At 51.6% G+C, this 21,394-nt stretch overlaps 2 protein-coding genes and 1 non-coding gene across 6 annotated transcripts in view; 2 read left to right on the plus strand and 1 right to left on the minus strand.

Moving 5' to 3' along the window:
- Positions 1-16,726, minus strand: part of LRSAM1 (leucine rich repeat and sterile alpha motif containing 1) — a 51,349-nt gene extending 34,623 nt beyond the window's left edge. For all 4 annotated transcript variants that reach the window (XM_034929093.3, XM_003822287.6, XM_008975806.4 and 1 more), the window contains exons 1-9: positions 16,588-16,726; positions 14,047-14,150; positions 13,592-13,648; positions 13,026-13,070; positions 11,254-11,331; positions 9,767-9,835; positions 7,586-7,670; positions 6,470-6,591; positions 1,062-1,152 (exon numbers count right to left, since the gene is read on the minus strand). In XM_034929093.3, the coding sequence (XP_034784984.2) occupies positions 1,062-1,152; positions 6,470-6,591; positions 7,586-7,670; positions 9,767-9,835; positions 11,254-11,331; positions 13,026-13,070; positions 13,592-13,648; positions 14,047-14,118 (619 nt within the window). In that variant the 5' untranslated portion in view covers positions 14,119-14,150; positions 16,588-16,726. The remainder of the gene's footprint in view (positions 1-1,061; positions 1,153-6,469; positions 6,592-7,585; positions 7,671-9,766; positions 9,836-11,253; positions 11,332-13,025; positions 13,071-13,591; positions 13,649-14,046; positions 14,151-16,587) is intronic.
- Positions 16,727-17,162: 436 nt separating this feature from the next.
- RPL12 (ribosomal protein L12) lies at positions 17,163-21,005 on the plus strand. Its single transcript, XM_003822291.5, has 7 exons — positions 17,163-17,394; positions 17,871-17,944; positions 18,970-19,068; positions 19,318-19,399; positions 20,261-20,347; positions 20,695-20,807; positions 20,961-21,005. The coding sequence occupies exons 1-7, from the start codon at positions 17,358-17,360 to the stop codon at positions 20,964-20,966; spliced, it is 498 nt and encodes a 165-aa protein (XP_003822339.1). The 5' UTR covers positions 17,163-17,357; the 3' UTR covers positions 20,967-21,005.
- LOC112440899 (small nucleolar RNA SNORA65) lies at positions 20,054-20,183 on the plus strand. Its single transcript, XR_003028890.1, has one exon. It is a non-coding gene; the product is annotated as a small nucleolar RNA SNORA65 (small nucleolar RNA).
- Positions 21,006-21,394: the final 389 nt, after the last annotated feature.

Consider the following 21,394-nt stretch of genomic DNA (forward strand, 5'->3'; position numbering starts at 1 on the left):
CTTCCACCTCAGCCTCCCAAGTAGCTGGGAACACAGGCACGTGCCACCACGCCTGGCTGATTTTTGTATTATTATTATTTTTTTTGTAGAGACAGGGTTTCACCATGTTGCCTAGGCTGGTCTCAAACTCCTGGGCTCGAGATCCTCCTGCCTCAGCCTCCCATAGTGCTGGGATTACAGGCACAAGCCACCATGTCTGGCCTTAATTAAATCTAAGGTACCAATCTTTTATCATGAGTACTGCCTGCTTCCTGTTTAAGGAAGAGGTTAAAGTTCATTTTTTCCACAGGGACAACCAGTTGATCCAGAATCAGCTATTGAAAAGACCATCCTTCCCCACTGTTTTGCAATGGCCATGATAAGTCATAGGCATGTGTGTCTTGGTTGCATTCTGAAAGTCCCACAGGTGACCAGAACCACTAGCTAAGAACTTCCAGCCTGACAGGGCATCCTGCTCTCCTCCCGCCTCCAGCCAGTGCTGGCTCTGGGTTTTAGCTCCTTCTGCTGTGCGTCTCTCCTGGATGACCCCGACAGCCTCCTAACTGGTCCCCTGTCCTGCACTCTTTCCTCCTCCAATCCCTTCTCCTCCCTGCAGCCTAATGACTGATCACATGCTCTCCCACTGGACACTGGGCCCAGGCACTGTCTTTGGCTTCCCCCATCTCTCTTCTCTCTGCTTCCTCCCTCCAGCTACACTGGCCCTCTCTCTGTCAAACCTCCCATCAAGGCCCTTCCATATGCACCTACTGGCGGAACAGCTTTCTGCTTTTTCTAGATCTTAACCATGACTCCGTGTCAGTGGAGCCACACTCTCAAAGACAGGCCTTCCCTGTGGCCCCAACCTAAATCAGCTGCACCACTGTACTCCCATGACCACAGTCTGTAACTATTTCCCTGTGTAAACATTTGTTTTGCCTGTTTCCCTTGCCAGACCTCGAACTCCAAGCAGGTAGGCACTGTGGCCATTTCTGTCTCCGCTGTTCCCCAGCCTGGGCTGGCACAGGGTGGCCATGGGGGTCATAGTTCCTCAATGAGGGGAGGAGGCAGCAGCCTGGCTTTACCTTTGCAGAGGAACTGCAAGATGGCCGCGGTGCCGGCACCACACACCTCCCGCGGCGGGTAGACCATGGCCGAGGCGTCAAGGCTCAGCATCTGCAGACACAAGGGTAACCCGCTTTACTGTTCGCTACCAACGCAACCGGAGACCACACGATTTCCTTATCAATTTGTGTGTTCTCTGTCACCTCTACCCAGCAGGAATGGCCTGACAGCAGAGGTGGCTGAGCTGTCTTGTTACTTACAGCTGCGTTCCCAGCGCCTGGGATGACTGCAGGCAGGCAGTGTGATGCCCTACCTTGTTTTAACCTGAGTGACTCTCTCCTAGCAGAGAGAGAGCCGGACAGACTCCATTTTAGTTTCTTCACCTGCAGCCCCCTTTCCTCCCTCCCTTAAGGGCATAACTAGTGTAAACTGACTCAAAGCACATCCAGGAATGCACTTACTGATAAGATATTGAGGCGAGCTGCACCAGCAGCTCCTGGGGACACGCGCAGTGGATGGCACATAAAGCCCCTGCATTTATCCCTTTGTGATAGTTTAAGCCCCTGCACCTGGAACTGTTTATTTTTTGTAACTGCTTTTGTAACCAATTAATTTTTTAACTTTTTGCCAGTTCTGCTTCTGTAAAAATTGCTTCAGCTAAACTCCCCCCTCCCCTATTTAGACCACAGTATAAAAACAAAACTAGCCCCTTCCTCAGGGCCAAGATTATTTTGAGCATTAGCTGACTCTCGGTTGCCGGCTAATAAAGGACTCCTCAATTTGTCTCAAAGTGTGGTGTTTCTCTATAACTCGCTTGGTTACAACAGCAGCAAGCACTTTTTTACATTTTTCTGAGACAGGGTCTCACTCCCATTGCCCAGACTGGAGTGCAGTGGCACGAACACTGCAGTCTCGACCTCCCCAGGTTTAAGCAATCCTCCCACTTAAGCCTCCTGAGTAGCTGGGACTATAGGCACATGCCACCATGCCTAATTTTTGTATTTTTTGTAGAGATAAGGTCCTACTATGTTACCCAGGCTAGTCTCAAAGTCTTGGGCCCAAGCAATTCGCCCGCCTCCCAAAGTGCTGGAATTACAGGTGTGAGTCATGCACCCAGCCTCTCAGTCACTTTGGATAAATACATAAGTGAGTGAAAAAAAGGAAGTTATAGGACAGCATATAGAATATGATTCCACTGGCTGGGTGTGGTGGCTCATGCGTGTAATCCCAGCACTTTGGGAGGCCAAGGTGGGAGGATCACTTCAGCCCAGGAGTTCGAGACCAGCCTGGGCAACATAGCGAGACCCCATCTCTATTAAAAAAAAAAATATATATATATATATATGATTCTTCCTTTGTTAGATAATATATTCATATAATATATTCATACACTTTCACATTAATATTTTATAGAAAAAAATTGGAGGGATATCTATCAAACTAAAAGTGGTTTCCTCTAAAAGGAGATTTTGGGTTACTATCTACATGAAATGCTATTATTATTACTATTTTTTGAGACAGAGTCTTGCTCTGTGGCAGGCTGGAGTGCAGTGGTGTGATCTCAGCTCATTGCAACCTTTGCCTCCCCGGTTCAAGCAATTCTCCTGCCTCAGCCTCCCAAGTAGCTGGAACTATAGGCATGCGCCACCACACCCAGCTAATTTTTGTATTTTTAGTAGAGATGGGGTTTCACCATGTTGGCCAGGCCGGTCTTGAACTCCTGACCTCAAGTGATCCACCCACCTCGTCTTCCCAAAGTGCTAGGATTACAAGCTTGAGCCACTGTGCCTGGCAGAAATGTTTCTTAATATTTGCATTTTTTTTTTGTTTTACAATATACAGTATGACTTTTAAATTATGTAATGACAAATGTTTATCAGCGCACACATGCAGATGCCTCCGTGTTTATGAAGCCCAGGAAGCAGGGGCCTCAGCTCACAGCCACAGAACTGCCCCATCCACGGTGTGAGTTGTGTTGGACCCAGCCCTCCCCCTGCCAACCTCTGACTTCCCACAGGCCCTCTCATCCCAGAGTGCTGGCAGGCACTGATATCCTCTATGCCTGGGTATCAGGGGAGTCCTGGAAAAGGAGAAGGCCTGGGAAGCTCTGATTTTGCTGTAACACAAGTGGCTGGGTGGGAAGGGTAGCTCAGGTCCCCCAGCCCTGGCCAGCCCAGCCCTCACACGGTGGGTGTTGAGTGAACGTGCTTTGCACAGGGAGTGGGAGACTGCCCCAGGGAAGAGGAACTGACCGCCCAGATGCTGAGGGCCCAACAGCAGAAAACCCCATACCTGGAAGCAAATGAACCCCACATGGGTGCTCTTAGTCACCATCAGTAAAGTGTGGTGGCTTAAGGGCACAGACTGTGGGCTATACCAGGATGCTGGCTACAAGCCATGTGTGGCCATTTATGGTTACATTTTAAGTAACTGAAAATAAATCTGATTTAAAGTTTGAGTCCATGGTTGGTTGCAGCCACCACATTTCAAGGGCCCAGCAGCTACAAGTGGCTGGGGTGGCCATGTTGGCTGCACAGATCATAGAGCATTCTCATCGTGGGCAGCAGGAGCAGTAACTGGACATTGCTGTGCCAAAGACACCGCCGTGGCTTCAGATCCCGGCTCATTGCATGCTGGCCGTGTGTTTGCTTAATCAGGCCCCTTAGTGTCCTGGGGCTGTGGTCTCCTCATAGCCAAACAGGCAGTGTTACCGACCTGGTGGGCTGTTTGGTGGGTGGCGTGCGTGACACCTGAAGAAGATCTTGCCCACAGTACAGCCTGAACTCAGAATGGTTATCTCATCCTAAAAGAAGGTTTGTCCGAGGTGCCACCAAGAAACCCAAAAGATTTTTTTTAAAGGAATCGAAATAAAATGAAGTGTCCAGGTTGGGTGTGGTGGCTCACACCTGTAATCCCACCTACTTGGGAGTCAAGGCGGGAGGATTGCTTGAGCCCAAGACTTTGAGACCAGGCTGGGCAACATAGTGGGACCTCATCTCTACAAAAAATAAAAAAATTAGCCAAGTGTGATGGGGTACACCTGTGGTCCAAGTTTCTTGGGAGGCTGAGGAGGAGGATCTCTTGAGCCCAGGAGTTTGAGGCTGCAGTGAGCTATGATTGAGCCACTGCACTCCAGCCTGGGTGACAGCATGAGAGCCTGTCTCAAAGAAAAAAAAATTGAAGTGTCCAGAACTCGTACTAGATGTCGAGATAGCTTCAGGATTGGGAACGTGCTCTGAGCTGTGTTGTCTAAAATGGTAGCCACTAGGGACCCACGGCTATTTAAATATAAATTAATTAAAATTCAATGAAATCAAACTTTTAGTTCCTGGCTGTACACACAAGCCACATTCCAGGTGCTCCACAGATACATATGGCCAGCGGCTGCCGCTCTGGACAGCACGGTCTCCAGGTGCTCAATAGATACACGTGGCCAGTGGGCGCCGCTCTGGACAGCACGGTCACCAGGTGCTCGTTAGATACACATGGCCAGTGGCTGCCGCTCTGGACAGCACGGTCACTGAACATTTCCATCATTGCAGAAAGTTCCAGTAGGCAGCAGAGAGGACAAGCCATGTTGGCCCATCTCCCCAGCCGGCCCTTTCTCAGGCAGGAGGGCCCCAGCTGCTGAGGTCAGTCCTTCCTCTGCTGTCTCTGTGATCACCCACCCACTCTGACACAGACACCTCTGCTCAGCAGGCTGGGCTGGCTGAGAGTGGGGTCAACTCCAGGCCACTCCGGAATGCTGGCCAGACTGCGTGCCACCATGAATGGAGAAGTCCCTGTTCCAGAAGCCGAGTCATACAGAGGTGGGGAGCACAGGCGTCAGCTTCAGACGGCCTGGTTTACAACGATCTCTGCTGTCAGTGACTGTGTGGCCCTTGGGCAAGTTTCTTAAACTGCCTGTGCCTCAGTTTCTTCATCTACAAAGTAGCACAATAGTATCTGCCTCACAAGAGTTCTGTGATGATACACGGAGCGATTCCAGGTTATGCCCAGTCTTAGAAAGCCCCAGATAAAGGTGAGCTACCTCATTAGCATGACTGTGAGAGCTGCTTTCCGTGAGCAGCTGCCCCTGTCAGTGTCTGTCATGGGCTGAACTATGTCCCCCTCCCAAGTTCCTATGTGGAAATCCTAATCCCCCCATCCCTCAGAATGTGGCTGTATGTGGAGACAGCGTCTTTAAGGAGGTAATTAAGTTAAAAAGGGGTCATTAGGCGGGGCCCTAATCCAATAGGACTGGTGTGCTTGTAAGAGGAGGAAATTTGGACACGGACATGTACACAGGGAAGATGAGGTGAAGACACAGGGAGGGAAGACAGCACCTACAAGCCAAGGAGAGAGGCCTCAGAAGTCACCAACCCTGCCAACACCTTGATCTTGGACTTCTAGCCTAGAGAATTCCCCTGGCCTGGATAATTCTGAACCCCCATCCCAACGGCTCCCTACCTCCTTCTCTCCCTCCCAGCTTTCTGGGCCCCATATCACACAAGCTCAGCAGCTTCCAACCACATCACTTCCTCGCCCCTCCCTGAGACAATCTGTGCTTCCCACCACCTGCCTCCTGCACCTGGGCTGCCCCTGTTATCCAGGTCTGCTCAGAATTTTTTTTTTTTTTTGAGACAAAGTCTTGCTTTGTTGTCCAGGCTGGAATGCAATGGTGCAATCTCGGCTCACTGCAATCTCCGCCTCCCAGGTTCAAGCAATTCTCCTGTCTCAGCCTCCCCCGAGTAGCTGGGATTACAGGTGTGCACCACCACGCCTGGATAATTTCTTGTATTTTTAGTAGAGACAGGGTTTCACCATGTTGGCCAGGCTGGTCTCGAACTCCTAACCTCAAGTGATCCACCTGCTTTGGCCTCCCAAAGTGCTGGGATTACAGGAGTGAGCCACGGTGCCCAGCCCAGAAATCTTATTCCTCCTTTAAGGTGGGGCTTGAATATCACAACTTTTTTTTTCTTCTGCAACTTTTAAGCTCAGGAGTACATGTGCAGCACGTGCAGGTTTGTTACAAAGGTAAACATGTGCCATGGTGGTTTGCTGCACAGATCGTCCCATCACCCAGGTTTTAAGCCCAGCATCCATTAGCTTTTCTTCCTGATGCTCTCCCTCCCCACCACCCTCCTCCGACAGGCCTCACTGTGTTGTTCCCCCACCGACAACTTTCTTAAAGTGTCAGCCTCTTCTGGATTCAGCATTCTTTCTTCTTCATTCTTAATGTATGTTTTTCTGCCTCTATTATGGCAGCAAAAGTCATATAATTACGAATGTTCACACATTGGCCTCTCTACAAGCCTCCAAGGACCATGCCTTGGCATCTCTGTGTGGCCCTGGTACCGTGAGATCAGAGCAAGCACTCAGTAATGTGGGAGAGAGGGGAGGTGGGCAGGCCAGAGAGCACCCCAGGCAAGAACAGCTTCCCATTTACCTCCAGGGTTCGAATGTGAGCCAGCATCTGCGGCAATCTCTGGATCTCGTTTCCACTGATGTTGAGGGTACGCAGGCTTCGAAGCTCCCCCAGGGTGTCTGGAAGCTCCTTCAGCTTGTTGTCTGCAGAGACCCCAATAGCACAGCTCAACACCCCAAATCCCCATCACCAGCTTCCTGCCTGATGCCCGCTGGGAGCCACTCTGACCTCTAGGGCACACAACAGATCCTGGGCTCTGAGGTTTCGTAGGCTCAAGAAGGTGGAGTTCCAGTTCAAGTCCCCACTCCACCAATTACTAGCCAAGAGACTTTAGACAACTGGCTTTGCCTCCTTGTGCCAGTTTTCTCACCTGGAAAATGGGGATGACACTGCCACCCAGCCTTATAAGAACACGGGGAGATTGGAGGTTCAGGTAGATGATGTGTGAGGTCCTCCGCACAGGGCCCCTCATGCTGTAATGGCTGAGCAATGGGGCGCCACTGTTGTTCTCATTACTCATATGTTACAGTTGATAAACAGAGGCACTCTGCAGGAAGTGCTTAAGGACAGCCAGGAGAAGGGAGAGAGCTGGGTGTGGCGAGCAGAGCGCTCCTGCGGGTAAGGCGCCTGTGCAGTGGTCTTGGCTCTGTCACCATCCCACGGGGTGGTCTTGAGCAAGTCACACTTGATTTCCCGGGCCTTGTTTTCCTCGTGTGTAAACTGGGGATGGCACCACTGCCCTCAGCCTGCCCAGTGGACTCCTCAGGAGGCTTGTTGCGTCGCTGGAGGTGGAAGCACTGCTCAGAACCTTACTGCGGCTCCTTAGGAGCTCTCGCCCCATCAGTCCACTACACTCACCATTATAAATATGAGTGACTGAGGCTCGGGGCCCAGCTGCCCGCCTCCCCACACGGCCATACGGCCCTGGCTCTCAGGAGCCACAGGAACCCTCCAGACAGCCTGTCTCTGGTTACCATGAAGACAGCTGACCCAGCAGGGGTCAGTCCATTTACAGCGACCCCCGGAGACTGGCTGCCCTCCTGCTCAATGGCTCCCGGGTGGGGCAGCCTGTGGATCCCGGCCAGGACGGCCCAGAGCTGATGGAGGGTCACACGGACACGGCTTCTTGGTCCCTACCTTTAACATTGAGAGTCTGGAGCTGGGTCAGGTTCCCAATGGAACGCGGGAGCTGCATCAGTTGATTCCTTTCCACGTTTAAGACCTAAGAAAGAGGAAGAGGCAGCCAGGCACAGTGGCTTATGCCTGTAATCCCAGCACTTTGGGAGGCCGAGACAGGTGGATCACAAGGTCAAGAGTTCAAGACCAGCCTGGCCAACATAGTGAAACCCCATCTCTACTAAAAATACAAAAATTAGCTGGGCATGGTGGCACACGCCTGTAGTCCCAGCTACTCGGGAGGCTGAGGCAGGAGAATTGCTTGAACCCGGGAGGCAGAGGTTGCGGTGACCTGAGATTGCACCATTGCACTCCGGCCTGGGCAACAGAGTGAGACTCCGTCTCAAAAAAAAAAAAAAAAAAAAAAGAAAGAAAGAAACAGGAAGAGGTGACACGAGAACCCACACACAGACCACAGTGATGACCCCCGCACCCCTCGCCCTGCCGGGCCAGGGCACCCAAGCACTACACACACAAGCCCTTATCTCCCCCTACCGGCCCTTGAGGAAGACAGAAATTCTTGTTTCCGCTGGAGACAGGAAAAAACCGAAGCTCAGGGTGGCAAAGTCACGTGCTCAGGAGAGCACAGCCAGGCCTTGAACCCCTTCTGGCTGAGGTTCCAGCACTTATACTGACCACAAAATGCTCAGTAACTGCCCCACCATCAGGGAAGGAGGGAGAAGGGGACTACAGACTTGGGGATCTGGGGAGGCAGCACAGGAGGCTCTAGATCCCCCGGCCTTAAGGAAAAGGCTGCCCTAAGGCTGTGTGATCCACCCAAGGCCTCAGGCCAGCAGTGGTGCTGGGACTGAACCAGGGCTTGTTGGATTCCGAAGCTGTGCTCCCTCCAGAAGGTGGCACCTCGAGGTGAGCGAGGCCAGCAGGATGACACACTAACCATTAAAAATAGATGCGATGGGGGCCAGGCGCGGTGGCTAACACCTGTAATCCCAGCACTTTGGGAGGCTGAGTGGGTGGATCATGAGGTCAGGAGATTGAGACCATCCAAGTGAACATGGTGAAACCCCGTCTCTACTAAAATACAAAAAATTAGCCAGGCATAGTGGTGGGCACCTGTAATTCCAGCTACTTAGGAGGCTGAGGCAGGGGAATCGCTTGAACCCGGGAGGTGGAGATTGCAGTGAGCCGAGATCACACCACTGCACTCCAGCCTGGTGATAGAGCGAGACTCTATCTCAAAAATACAAACAAACAAAAAATGATGCAATGGAAAGCTAAGTAGCCATTAAAAATAATAAGATGAATATTTGATGAACCAAAGGATGCTATGAGTTATTGTCAGGTATCCAAAAGTTACAAATTAGTGAATGCAGCGATTCTATAAAAATACACCTACTGGCCAGGTGCAGTGGCTCATGCCTGTAATTCCAGCACTTTGGGAGGCCAAGACGGGTGGATCACCTGAGGCCAGGAGTTTGAGGTCAGCCTGGCCAACATGGTGAAAACAAGTCTCTACTGAAAATACAAAAATTGTCCAGGTGTGGTGGCGTGTGCCTGTAATCCCAGATACTCAGGAGGCTGAGGCATGAGAATCTCTTGAACCCAGGAGGCAGATGTTGCAGTGAGTTGAGATGGTGCCACTGCACTCCAGCCTGGGTGACAAGAGTGAGAAAAAAAAAATACACATACAAAAAGTCCTACACCAAGGTATTTATTGTGGCTCAAAGTGGTACAATTGGTCAGGCGTGGTGGCTCACACCTGTAATCCCAGCACTTTGGGAGGCCAAAGTGAGTGGATCACTTGAGGTCAGGAGTTTGAGACCAGTCAGGCCAACATGGCGAAACACCATCTCTACTAAAAATACAAAAACTAGCCGGGAGTGGTGGCACACACCTGTAATCCCAGCTACTAGGGAGGCTGAGGCAGGAGAATCGCTTGAACTCGGGAGGCAGAGGTTGCCTCTGCAACTCTGATGGCGCCACTGCACTCCAGCCTGGGCAATGCAGTGAGACACTGCCTCAAAAAAAAAAAAGACCCCAAAGGGCCAAGGGGAGGGTGGAGCTGGCACTGAGTACAGCCTGCTTCCACTGGCTGGAGCCCAGCCAGAACATTCCAGGCTTGAGTGACTGCCTGGTCTCACTAGGGCCATCCGAGGTGGGTTTCTGTTTCTGCAGCCTTACCTGGAGGGCAGTCAGCTGCCCCAGATCGTCAGGAAGGGCTGTCAGCTGATTATCGTGGAGATCTAGAACCTACAGAAGAAAGACCCCTGTGAGTCTCCAAGTGAGAAAGTCCCTCAGACTCCGGGCTCCAGAGCGCTGAGGAGGGGCTGGGGCCACCTCACACCCCCAGTGCAGAAACAGAGTGCCTGCCACTCCTTTCCCACTCAGTGTTGATCATTCCCGCCTCATTTTCCTTCTCAAACCATTATACCATTTTCTTATTTTATGTATATTTATTTTTACTGTTAACTGAAAAACTATGCTATAAAACAGTATGCCTAGATACTAATATGTTAAAAAGAAACACTCCATTGTATAAATATGTAAGACTTTCAAATATGCGATAAAATATTGATAGTGGTACTCCACAGTGTAAAATTATAGATGTTTCCCCCTTTGCTTAACTGTACTTGCTAATTTTTAATTTTATTTTATTTTATTTTATTTTATTTTGAGACAGAGTCTCACTCTGTCACCCAGGCTGGAGTGCAGTGGCACGACCTCAGCTCACTGCAACCTCCACCTCCTGGGTTCAAGTGATTCTCGTGCCTCAGCCTCCCAAGTAGCTGGGATTACAGGCACAAGCCAACATGCTCTGCTGGTGTTTTTGTATTTTTAGTAGAGATGGGGTTTCACCATGTTGGCCAGGCTAGTCTCGAACTCCTGACCTCAAGTGACCCACCCGCCTTGGCCTCCCAAAGTGCTAAGATTATGGGTGTGAGCCACCACGACTGAATGCTAATTTTTTAAAAATGAAAATGCACAAAAAAGGCCTTGGAGAAATATTTATACATGTGCACACACAGGTACCCTCCACATCTATGGATTCAACCAAACTCAGGTGCAAAATATTAAAAAAAAAAAAAAAAAAAAGAAAGAAAGCATCTGTAGTGAACACATACAGGCTTTTCTCTTGTCATTATTCCCTAAACAATATAGTATAACAGATTGGGCCTGTGCTGCTGGGCTGACACCTGTGCTGCCGGCCTCCTCTGAAGGTGCATATCACTCTCCCAAGCTCAGGTCTGCACACAACAACCCTGGGCTCACACCTCCCACATGTTGTGAATGCCTCCCAGCCCATCCGGGGAGGAGCTCACAGTCAGCAGGGAGTCCTTCCAGATCACCTGGGCGTCCCTCCTCTTCCTTCTTGCCTGGGACCATCAGTCTCCTCGCCCTCTGCTAGCTGACTCGCCATGAGGCTGTCACTTGGCTTTCCTCCTGGCATGTAAACTCCCCAGGGACAGGGCCTGTGGCTGGTCATCTTTGTCACCCTATCCCACACACAGCCCACAGAAGTATCCAGTAAACGATACTGATCAAATCCCAGACTGACTGGTAGATTGGGCCCCTCTGACATGCAAGAGGCAGCCCAAAGGGAGCAGGCGCTCAGCTGCCGCGTGGAACCCCATGCAGAGCCCCAGCTGCCTGGGAGGAGGGCCCAGTACCTTGATGGTTGCCAGACTCAGGAGGCTGCAGGATTTGGGGAGCAGGGAAGTGAGGTGATTCGTGTGGACGATCAGCACCTGTGTGGAGAGATGAGCAGCCATGCTGGGCTGAGGAAGAGCAGCAGGCAGGGCAGGCTAAGGGCGTGGGAGCCAGCCCAGCGCCGTGCCACGCCCCACCATCTTGCTCTCCCAGACACCACCACAGGGGATGCGGGTCAGTATCATGAACTCTCCCAATGGGGAATCTAATGCCCTTCCTTAAAACCTGGATCTTCAAGGGTGAAAGGGACCTTAGAGGTCTACATCTTCCTTCCATCTGAGAAGGGATCCCCCTGCAGCCATCCTGATCATAACCTTCCCAGCACCAGCGTCTTCACGTGGAAAATAGAGAATAATAAAGTGCCTGCCTCCCAGGGCTGCCATGATGTTAAATAAAAGCTCATGCGCAAAACTTCCAGGGCTGGCAGAGGGGCCAGGGCTCAGTCCAGGTCATCTACTGCTATTTTTTTCTTTTCTTTTTTTTTTGGGGGACCAAGTCTTGCTCTGTCGCCCAAGCTGGAGTGCAGTGGTGTGATCTCAGCTCACTGCAACCTCCGCCTCCCAGTTTCAAGCACTTCTCCTGTCTCGCCCTCCCGAGTAGCTGGGACTACAGGCGCATGCCGCCACATCCAGCTGATTTTTTTTAATTTTTGGTAGAGACCGGGTTTCACCATGGTAGCCAGGATGGTCTTGATCTCCTGACCTCGTGATCTGCCCACCTCGGCCTCCCGAAGTGCTGGGATTACAGGCATGAGCCACCGCACCCAGCCAATCTACTGCATTTTTCTTAGGTATCGACTGCTGCCCAACACTTCCAGCACAGACTGGGCGTGGTGGCTCACACCTGTAATCCCAGCATTTGGCAGGCTAAGGCAGGTGGATCACTTGAGGTCAGGAGCTCGAGACCAGCCTGGCCAACATGGCAAAACCTCATCTCTACTAAAAATACAAAAATTAGTTGGGCGTGGTGGTGGGCGCCTATAATCCCAGCTACTCAGGAGGCTGAGGCAGGAGAATTGCTTGAACCCAGGAGGCGGCGGTTTCAGTGAGCCGAGATTGCACCACTGCACTCCAGCCTGGGTGACAGAGCAGAGCGTCCGTCTTCAAAAAAAAAAAAAAAAAAAAAAAAAAACTTCCAGCGCCAAGGAGCTCACTACTCTGTTGGCATGGAACACTTTTTTTTTTTTTTTTGCATATTCTCATTTAGATACTTCACTTAGAGCGCTTCTACCCATCTGCATTCAAAGCTGCAATGCTCTGCTGAAAAATCATTCACTCCCCTCTGAATCTCCCCTGGGTGACCAGAATAAAAGGGGTGAGTTTCTATTATTACTAACACCGGGGTTCATAAGCCTTTACTACGTGGCAGGCATGTACACTCAGTATATTTCTATCTCTATCTAGCTATGTACCACTCATTTAATTCTCACAATACCTCAGAAAGGAGAACTATGAATGTCTTCATTTCACAGGGGAAGAAACTGAGAAGTAAGAGTTTAAGGAAGTTGCCCAAGTCATGAAGCCAGTGAGGGCAGAGTTAGAATGTGACACAGGAAGGTCCAACCCCAAAGCCTACTCTCCTATCTGTGAAAACACCTGCTGCAGGCCAAGAGCATAAGAAGCAGAGAGAAAGGAGGTGTCTACGCCGGGAAGACAGCTCCTCAAAGTCCCTTGTGGGTTCAAACAAGCAGACATGCAACAAGAAAGTCTCTGAAGATGAAGCTCCATCTTACCTTCTTCTGCAGAACTTTGCATGTTGCAAAAGCTCCAAATGGAATCTAAGATAAGATAAAGAAGAGTAAGTGTCTCCCCTCCTGCCAGTTTTTAGCTTGTTCTCTGAGTGGCATTCACGTGAGGAAGAGACAGGCAGGAGGTGAACAAGGGCAAAACGCCACAGCAGGTGGCAGTGCTGAGCCCAGGGGCAAGGCTGGCAAGCAGTGGTGTTGGGGATGTGGCCAGCCCTTCCCTCGGTCAGCTGGCAGGAGACTGCCCTGCCCCACCCACCCTGTCCCCATTGTGAACCCCTTCAGGGGCTGGAGAATGCCAGGCCCTTCTAGCAATGTAGGAGTCTGTGGGTACATTTTCTACCTAGACTCCTTGACTCTTGGAGACTACGTTATATTGAGGCCAAAGGATCATCTTCAATTATTTTGGACAAGAACAAAATCTAAGGAAACATCTCATGACTAGAGCTTCTGGCCTTTCTAAAGCCCCAGTCCACCTCTGTCTTTCCTAGGGACACAAGATCCAAGAAAACGGGACAGATCCAATTCACAGCCCAACACTATCCTCAGTTTACCTCTGAGAGCTCACATTTAGAGATGTCGAGAATGTCATCTGCCCCAGCTTCTTTTGCCTAAGGATAAAAAGAATTTTTAAAAAGTATTAAGACAAAACATCTTTGCAGAGTGGACAAGCCAGGCAAAGAACATAAATGTAAGCAGCTGCAAAGGACCATAGACACTATCTGGTTCAACTGGTCCATTTGGCAGGTGAACCAATGACCCCTGCTTTCCCAGAGCTTGAGGCCCAGAGGGATGAGGAACTGAAAAGCAATGACAGTGCGTTCAGTCTACAGGGGAGAAGCACCCTTGGCAGGGGGCCTCATCTGTTGGGTCTAAGTCAAATATTTCTTCTGTGGGTGGGGGAGGCAGATGGGAAGGAGCACGGCTTGTCGGGGGCAGTGCGGAGGCCTACTCCATGGGGACCGAGGAGGAGATGGGATAGAGTTAGAGGAAACCCACTTTCCCTCACCAAACACATCTGGTACTCCAGGCGTTTCCGAGCCTCCTCACTGGGTTTCCGCTTCCGGAAGAAGAGCGGCATCCTTCCCTTTTCCCAGAGCGATCTTTAGGACCCTGGGGCACAGGAGAGAAGTTAGGGACTGGGGAATTTGTCACAGCCCCCAACACCCGGGACAGGTAGTGCAGTAACACAGAGCATGCAGCTGGTCTGCTGGACCATGAGTTCCATGGAGGCAGGGGCTGTGTCTCCCTAGTGAGTTCCACGGAGGCAGCGGCTGGGTCTTTCTAGAGAGTTCCATGGAGGCAGCAACTTTCTAGTGAGTTCCATGGGGGCAGGGGCTGCATCTTTTTAGTGAGTTCCATGGGGGCAGGGGCTGCGACTTTCCAGTGAGTTCCATGGGGTCAGGGACAGCGTCTTTCTAGTGAGTTTCACGGAGGCAGGGGCTGCGTCTTTCTAGTGAGTTCCACGGAGGCCGGGGCTGCGTCTTTCTAGTGAGTTCCACGGGGGCAGGGGCTGCGTCTTTCTAGTGAGTTCCACGGGGGCAGGGGCTTCGTCTTTCTAGTGAGTTCCACGGGGGCAGGGGCTGCGTCTTTCTATTGAGTTCCATGGAGGCAGGGGCTGTGTCTTTCTAGTGAGTTCCATGGGGTAAGGGTCAGTGTCTTTCTAGCGAGTTCCATGGAGCCAGGGACTGCGTCTTCCTAGTTTCATGGAGTTCCATGGGGGCAGGGGCCATATCTTTCTAGTGAGTTCCATGGGGTCAGGGGCCACATCTTTCTAGTGAGTTCCATGAGGTCAGGGGCTGCATCTTTCTAGTTCTTCCATCTGTGTCCTGAGCCCACAGCAGGCACTCAGTACTCCTTGTTCTTTGTTGACTAAACATTGAGCAGCAGGATGAGGTGGAGACAGACAAGCCAGATGACCTGGGTTGGGGCCCATATTTGCCACCGACCCATAGTGAGGCCTTGGCATTATCCTTTTCCTGTTCTAGGGAAACTTAGAGACGTTTCCTCAGGCACTTTCCAAGGCTGTTCTTTGAGGACTCTAACAGACTCTGCCAATGAATCACTTCTAGCCCCCCAAACGCTGTCAGAGCAGGATCAGCAGGAGCAATCCAGAGCCAGCCAGGACCTCAGGGAGCTCAACTACATCATGACCAAAGAGACCTCTGCGGTGAATACAAATTAAAAAGCAATTCTCAGCTTACCACCCTCAGTTATTATTCCATTTTGTTTTCACCATAACCCTTTTTAAAGTGAAGAAACACGCCGGGTGTTGTGGCTCATGCCTGTAATCCCAGCACCTTGGGAGGCTAAGACAGGTGGGTCACTTGAGCCCAGGAGTTCGAGACCAGCCTGGGTAACATGGTGAAACCCCATCTCTACTAAAAATACACAAAGTAGCTGGGCGTGGTGATATGCGCCTGTAGTCCCAGCCACTTGGAAGGCTGAGGAACGAGAATCGCTTGAACCCAGGAGGCGGAGGTTGCAGTGAGCCAAGATCATGCCACTGCACTCCAGCCTGGGTGACAGAGGGAGTCTCTGTCTCAGAAAATAATAATAAATAAATAAAGTGAAGAAGTAGATGCTTATTAAGTTCAGTGGCCTGGCTGTACAGCCTGGATTGCAGCCTGGAACCGTGGTCTCTCAAGTCCTGACCTGTGGGATTTGCCCGACTGCTTGGTGCTCACATAACTTGGCACACACGAAGTACACTGTCCTGAACTCAGAGCCAGGTGCTCACTGCCTGCCCAGGGCCTGCACAGTGTCTGTAAATACCAGAGCTGGATAAGGGATGGCCATGAGCCAGGAGGCAATCACCCAGGGAAGTGCATGGTGAGCAGCACAGGCTTTGGGATGAAAAGAGAACTGGGTTTGAATCCGAAATCTGCCACCCACAACTGCAGAGGTCACCTTGGTTCACCTCTCAGAGCCTCAGTTTCCTCATCTGTAAAGTGTGAGTAACCATGCTACCAACACTGGCTTCTGTGAGGATCCAGCGACTTCATGTATGTCAAGCCCATAGTACAGTACCTGGCACATGAGCGCTCAATAAATGTTAGCCACAAAGCAACCCACATGCAAGCAACATTGATTCAGGGCCCGCTAGAGGAGCTAGGGAGAAGATAGTCATGGGAGGAGATGCAGTTGAAGAAGACCCAGTCCTCAGAGGGATGGGCAAAGATGGCAGCTCTGCACCCACGGGGGCGGGGCTGTCTGGGGAGGCAGCCAGGCCTGCAGAGCCAGTTCAGGCCCTCTTGTCACCCCACCTGCCTGCAAGGATGGGGAATGGTTTGAAAACAGCCCTCCCCCATCCGTCCCTGATGACCAGCACTTACCCTTCTGCTCCCCAATCACTAACCCTCTTGCACCCCCTTCCTGATGTGCAGCCCTCCCCACTTCCTCCCAACCACCATCGCTCTCCCACCCCTCCCCGAAGATCAGTTCTTTCCAGGCTGCCCCACATGCCTGTCCCTCCCTCTCCGACGTCCAGCCTAGATGCGGGGGGAGGGCCACACCCATATTTCCTGGGATGGGGTCTGCAGTGGCTGACCTGGCTTTGCAGATGGAGGGGTCCCCCACGTTGGGACCCGCGGGTGCACCCGGGGGCAGGCCGATCACTCGGAGGGCTTGGTCACGGACTCGGGGCCGCAGACCACTCGGCACGGGCCCGGCGGAGCCGGAGTCTGGTCTCCTTCAAAGGCAGGTGCTGGGAACAGAAACTCAGAATCTCATAAAGTCACGCAGACCGGGATGACGAAGTCTGAGGCTCTAGGAATCGCGGACTCTCCGAATGAAGAGCGGGACTGGATTTCCACATAGACTGTTTTGATAACTAAAGTGCACACAACAAGTGCTCGAGGGAGCAGGGGTCGCCGCGGTACTGGGGTCTCGGAATGGGACTACGGACCCCTCAGGGGAGGGGCGGGGCTCTGGGATTGGGTGACGGGGACCGGGGTGACACTCACGATAAAGGAATATGGGAAACAGCTAGGCCTGGGATCACCGGAGCAACCCCTCTTCTCAGACTTCTCCGGAGCGAACTACCCGAACCCCCTTTCGGAATCTCTAGCTTCAGCGCACCGCAGTGCCCTGCTTGCCAGCCGTCAGCCTCAGGCGCCTGCCCACAACAAACATGGCGACAAGGGCGTCTCTGGAAGGCCGGGCAGTGACGACAGTTCTCGCGATGGCCGCGTTTTCCTGCCTATATCTGGCTTGTCCGCGCGATTTCCGGCCTCTCGGCTTTCGGCTCGGAGGAGGCCAAGGTGCAACTTTCTTCGGTCGTCCCGAATCCGGGTTCATCCGACACCAGCCGCCTCCACCATGCCGCCGAAGTTCGACCCCAACGAGATCAAAGTCGGTGCGTGCTCTAGTTGTGGCCGGGGCTGCGGGATGGAGCATCCCTCGGCCCCGCCGCGCGTGCAAAGCTTTCCCCGTATGGGGCTCTTAAAGCCGCTGCCTCCCAGAGACCTTCCCGGTGTTGCGCCGCCCCGGCCAAGCCTCAGCCTTTCTGGGCCTTAGCTTCTTCACGTGTAGGTGGGGAGGGAGGACTGGACCACCTGTGGCGGCTTGGGAGCCCGCACGCCCTAGGGTAAGGCTTGTCTCCGGGTGTTTCGCCCCACTGGCCTGGGTTCGCGGGCGACGGGGCTCTCTCCACGCCTCCCCGGTGTGAGTTTCGGAGCTGCCCACACCCGAGGGAGGAGCGGGTGGCCCGCCTCGCCCTCTGTGCTGTTTCGAGAACAGGCAGAGGGTGGCATGTCCAACCCCGGAAAGACGCTGAGAGGGCTGTGGCTCGGGGCTCCCTCTGCAGAGACACTAACTCTTCTTTTCCCCCAGTATACCTGAGGTGCACCGGAGGTGAAGTCGGTGCCACTTCTGCCCTGGCCCCCAAGATCGGCCCCCTGGGTCTGGTACGTTATCCCCTCCAAGGGGCATTTTTTTCACATTTGTTTCACTTTAAGCGCCGGCTCGTGGAGTCACGCCTGTGCCAGAGGTGCCCTCGTGGCTTGGACTGTCACCCTCAGTAGGCCTGAGCCACTGAACTAGTACTAGGTACCTTAGGAAGGTCGTGTGTGAAAAATCGAACCCGGTGTCTTTAAATTGTAATTAGCTCCATGTGTCTCCACTGCTGCTTTGGTGTACCTGAGGGGTGGGCCCAAGGGGGAGTTTTGAAGTCAGGACTGGCTTAGAGACATTGGGCAGCCAACATCTGTATTTCCTCGTCAGGAAGTGGGCATGGCGTTGTTGGTAAGATTAAACGGGGTGTGGGTGAAGATCCAGCGAGCGTTTCCAGCTGTGTTGTAGATGTAAACCTAGCAGTTAATGTGGCAGGCTGTGTCTCATGCCTGCTGAGCAACTGCTGGCTTCCCCGTCATTCTGGCCTCTTGGATTTCTCTGAATTTCATTAGGCCTTTATTTAATCCTTGCACAATGCTCCCCTGCCCCAAATGCTCTTCCCCATTGGTCTTTTTTAACCTGTATCTTAACTATTCTTCCTTGGCCGTTAGCTGGCACTTAAGGGACACTTAGCCTCCTGTTGAGGCTAAGGATTACTAGAGGAGGAGAACTTCAGAGTAGCAAATAATCAGACCTCCATCCAGGAAGATGGACGTGGGTGGTCTGACATGGGAGCCTAGTATTTTGAAAGCTCCTTAGGTGATTCTAATGTCAGCAGGGCTGAAAATCCCCCTCCTTAAGCACATGGGCACTTAGGAGGGGGTCTAGGTTACATTGTGGCCAAGTCTGCAGTTTACAGTTCTGGACAAGATAACCCCAACCCCCAATTTATGCTATGGTGATAGCTGTGCTCTGATTGAGAAGGTGCCCTTAGGTACTTGAGATAGCTTCCTTTGTTGCCAAGTGAGAAGTGGTGGGCAGGTTTCAAGGCTGTGGTTCACCTCTGGACACCATGTTGATTACATGCCTTTATTTCTAGTCTCCAAAAAAGGTTGGTGATGACATTGCCAAGGCAACGGGTGACTGGAAGGGCCTGAGGATTACAGTGAAACTGACCATTCAGAACAGACAGGCCCAGGTATTTGCTTGTGCTTGGTTTCGGGAGAGGAGGGTGGGGGGACAGAGGTAGCAACCCTCTGGGATTCCTGAAGAGTATTTATGCCACCAGTGGTGAGCAGAGAGTGATTTTACCTTGTTGGGGAGGCTTTGTCAAGAGTACGGACCTAGGGCAAAGACTTGGACAGTGTGTGGCCATGATTTTTGAGAGCCAGCGTGCATGGCAGTATTCACTGGAGGTGGAGTATTCACTCAAGAATCTCTTCTGCAGATTGAGGTGGTGCCTTCTGCCTCTGCCCTGATCATCAAAGCCCTCAAGGAACCACCAAGAGACAGAAAGAAACAAAAAAACAGTGAGTTGTCTTTTCCCTAGTTTGGTTTTGGTAATGGTTTGTGAGATGTTTGATATATGTGGCTGTGTTTTCCCTTAAAGGAAACCTGGGGTTGACATGGGTATTGGGTGTTGATATGGTTAGGGCTGCTAGAGCCAGGTAGTATCAAAAAGTGCCATGTATGCTGGGTGGCTCACACCTGTAATCCCAGCACTCTGGGAGGCTGAGGCGGGTGGATCAATTGAGATCAGGAGTTCGAGACCAGCCTGGCCAACATGGTGAAACCCCATCTCCACCAAAAAATACAAAATTAGCCTGGTGGTGCTCGCCTGTAGTCCTGGCTACTCAGACGGCTGAGGCAGGAGAATCACTCCAACGCAGGAGGTGGAGGTTGTAGCAGTGAGCCAAGATTGTGCCACTGCACTCCAGCCTGGGTGACAGTGAGACTCCGTCTCAAAAAAAAAAAAAAAAAAGTGCCATGTAGTCCCTGTGTGGGGCAGGCCCCAATCGGTGCATGTGGGAGGAAGGTGTCAGCAATAATGACCTCTAATCAGGAGACCACATACAGCTGGCAGGTACTGGGCAGTTTAACTCCCTGGCAATTTAAGCTTGTCATTTCTCTAAAACAGTTTCTGCCATGTCAGATTTGTGAAGGCTTGGTTTTGCCCTCAGCCACCCGCCACTGCACCTGACCAGGTCTCTGTTGGCTGGTGCAATCCAGTGGTGAGCTGATAGTAAACCCCAGCTTAGGAAACAGGGTTGTTCTTCATGTGGACGACTCTGTGCCGAAAGCATGGGAACAGCCTAGAAACAAAATGAAGGACACATGATCTGCTTTGGCTTCAGACTTTAAAAGAGCTTTTGCTGTTTCCTCTTCTGCAGTTAAACACAGTGGGAATATCACTTTTGATGAGATCGTCAACATTGCTCGACAGATGCGGCACCGATCCTTAGCCAGAGAACTCTCTGGTAAGAGCAGGACAACATGTAACCGCCGTAACTGTGGTTGTATTTTTCACTGAGTGATAACATTCTTCTTACTTGAAGGGTGCTCAGTGAGACCCAAGATGGGGTGCAGTTTTCTGGGACTGAAAGGATGGATCGTAAATTGGATGTGTTTAATCTGGGCATCAAGGACCCATGGAAGCTTTGCATTCCGGGTTATGGAACTAGATGGAGCTCTATATTCTATATTAGGGGAGCAGGAACCTCATTCCTTCCATTGCCTGCTATGAACCCTTTCAGTATTCCCCAGTATCTGCGGATTGTGAGGGACTGAGCCAGCACCTCCAATGCCACCATTTCTTTACTTAAAGGAACCATTAAAGAGATCCTGGGGACTGCCCAGTCTGTGGGCTGTAATGTTGATGGCCGCCACCCTCATGACATCATCGATGACATCAACAGTGGTGCTGTGGAATGCCCAGCCGTAAGTGACATTTTCATTGTTACAGTAGGGGTGAAAGGGGGGCCACCCAGTGTATTCACAGAGATAAGCTGGGAAGTTTTGGAAATGGTTACTGGTGGGGTGGGATAATCCTTTTAAACTTCTTACTGATTTTTTTTTTCTTCTTTCCCACAGAGTTAAGCACAAAGGAAAATATTTCAATAAAGGATCATTTGACAACTGGTGGATTTTCTGGTGTGGCGTCTTCCTTGAGGGAGCTAGCTCCTTTGTGGGGTGGTCAGTGGGGTCAGGGTGGCAGAACCTGTGGAGAAGTAACAAGCACCTTGTCCTGGGTAACAAAACTGCCCTGTATGGGCTGGGCTGAGCTCAGAAAGGAAGCCTTTCTTTCCTATTTTTTTTTTTGAGACAGAGTTTCGCTCGTTGCCCAGGCTGGAATGCAATGGTGCAATCTTGGCTCACCACAACCTCTGCCTTCCAGGTTCAAGCAATTCTCCAGCCTCAGCCTCCTAAGTAGCTAGGATTACAGGCACGTGCTACCATGCCCGGCTAATTTTTATTTTTAGTAAAGACAGGGTTTCTCCATGTTGGTCAAGCCGGTCTCGAACTCC

This window comes from Pan paniscus, chromosome 11 (genome assembly GCF_029289425.2).
Source record: "Pan paniscus chromosome 11, NHGRI_mPanPan1-v2.0_pri, whole genome shotgun sequence".
Taxonomy (NCBI): Eukaryota; Metazoa; Chordata; class Mammalia; order Primates; family Hominidae; genus Pan; species Pan paniscus.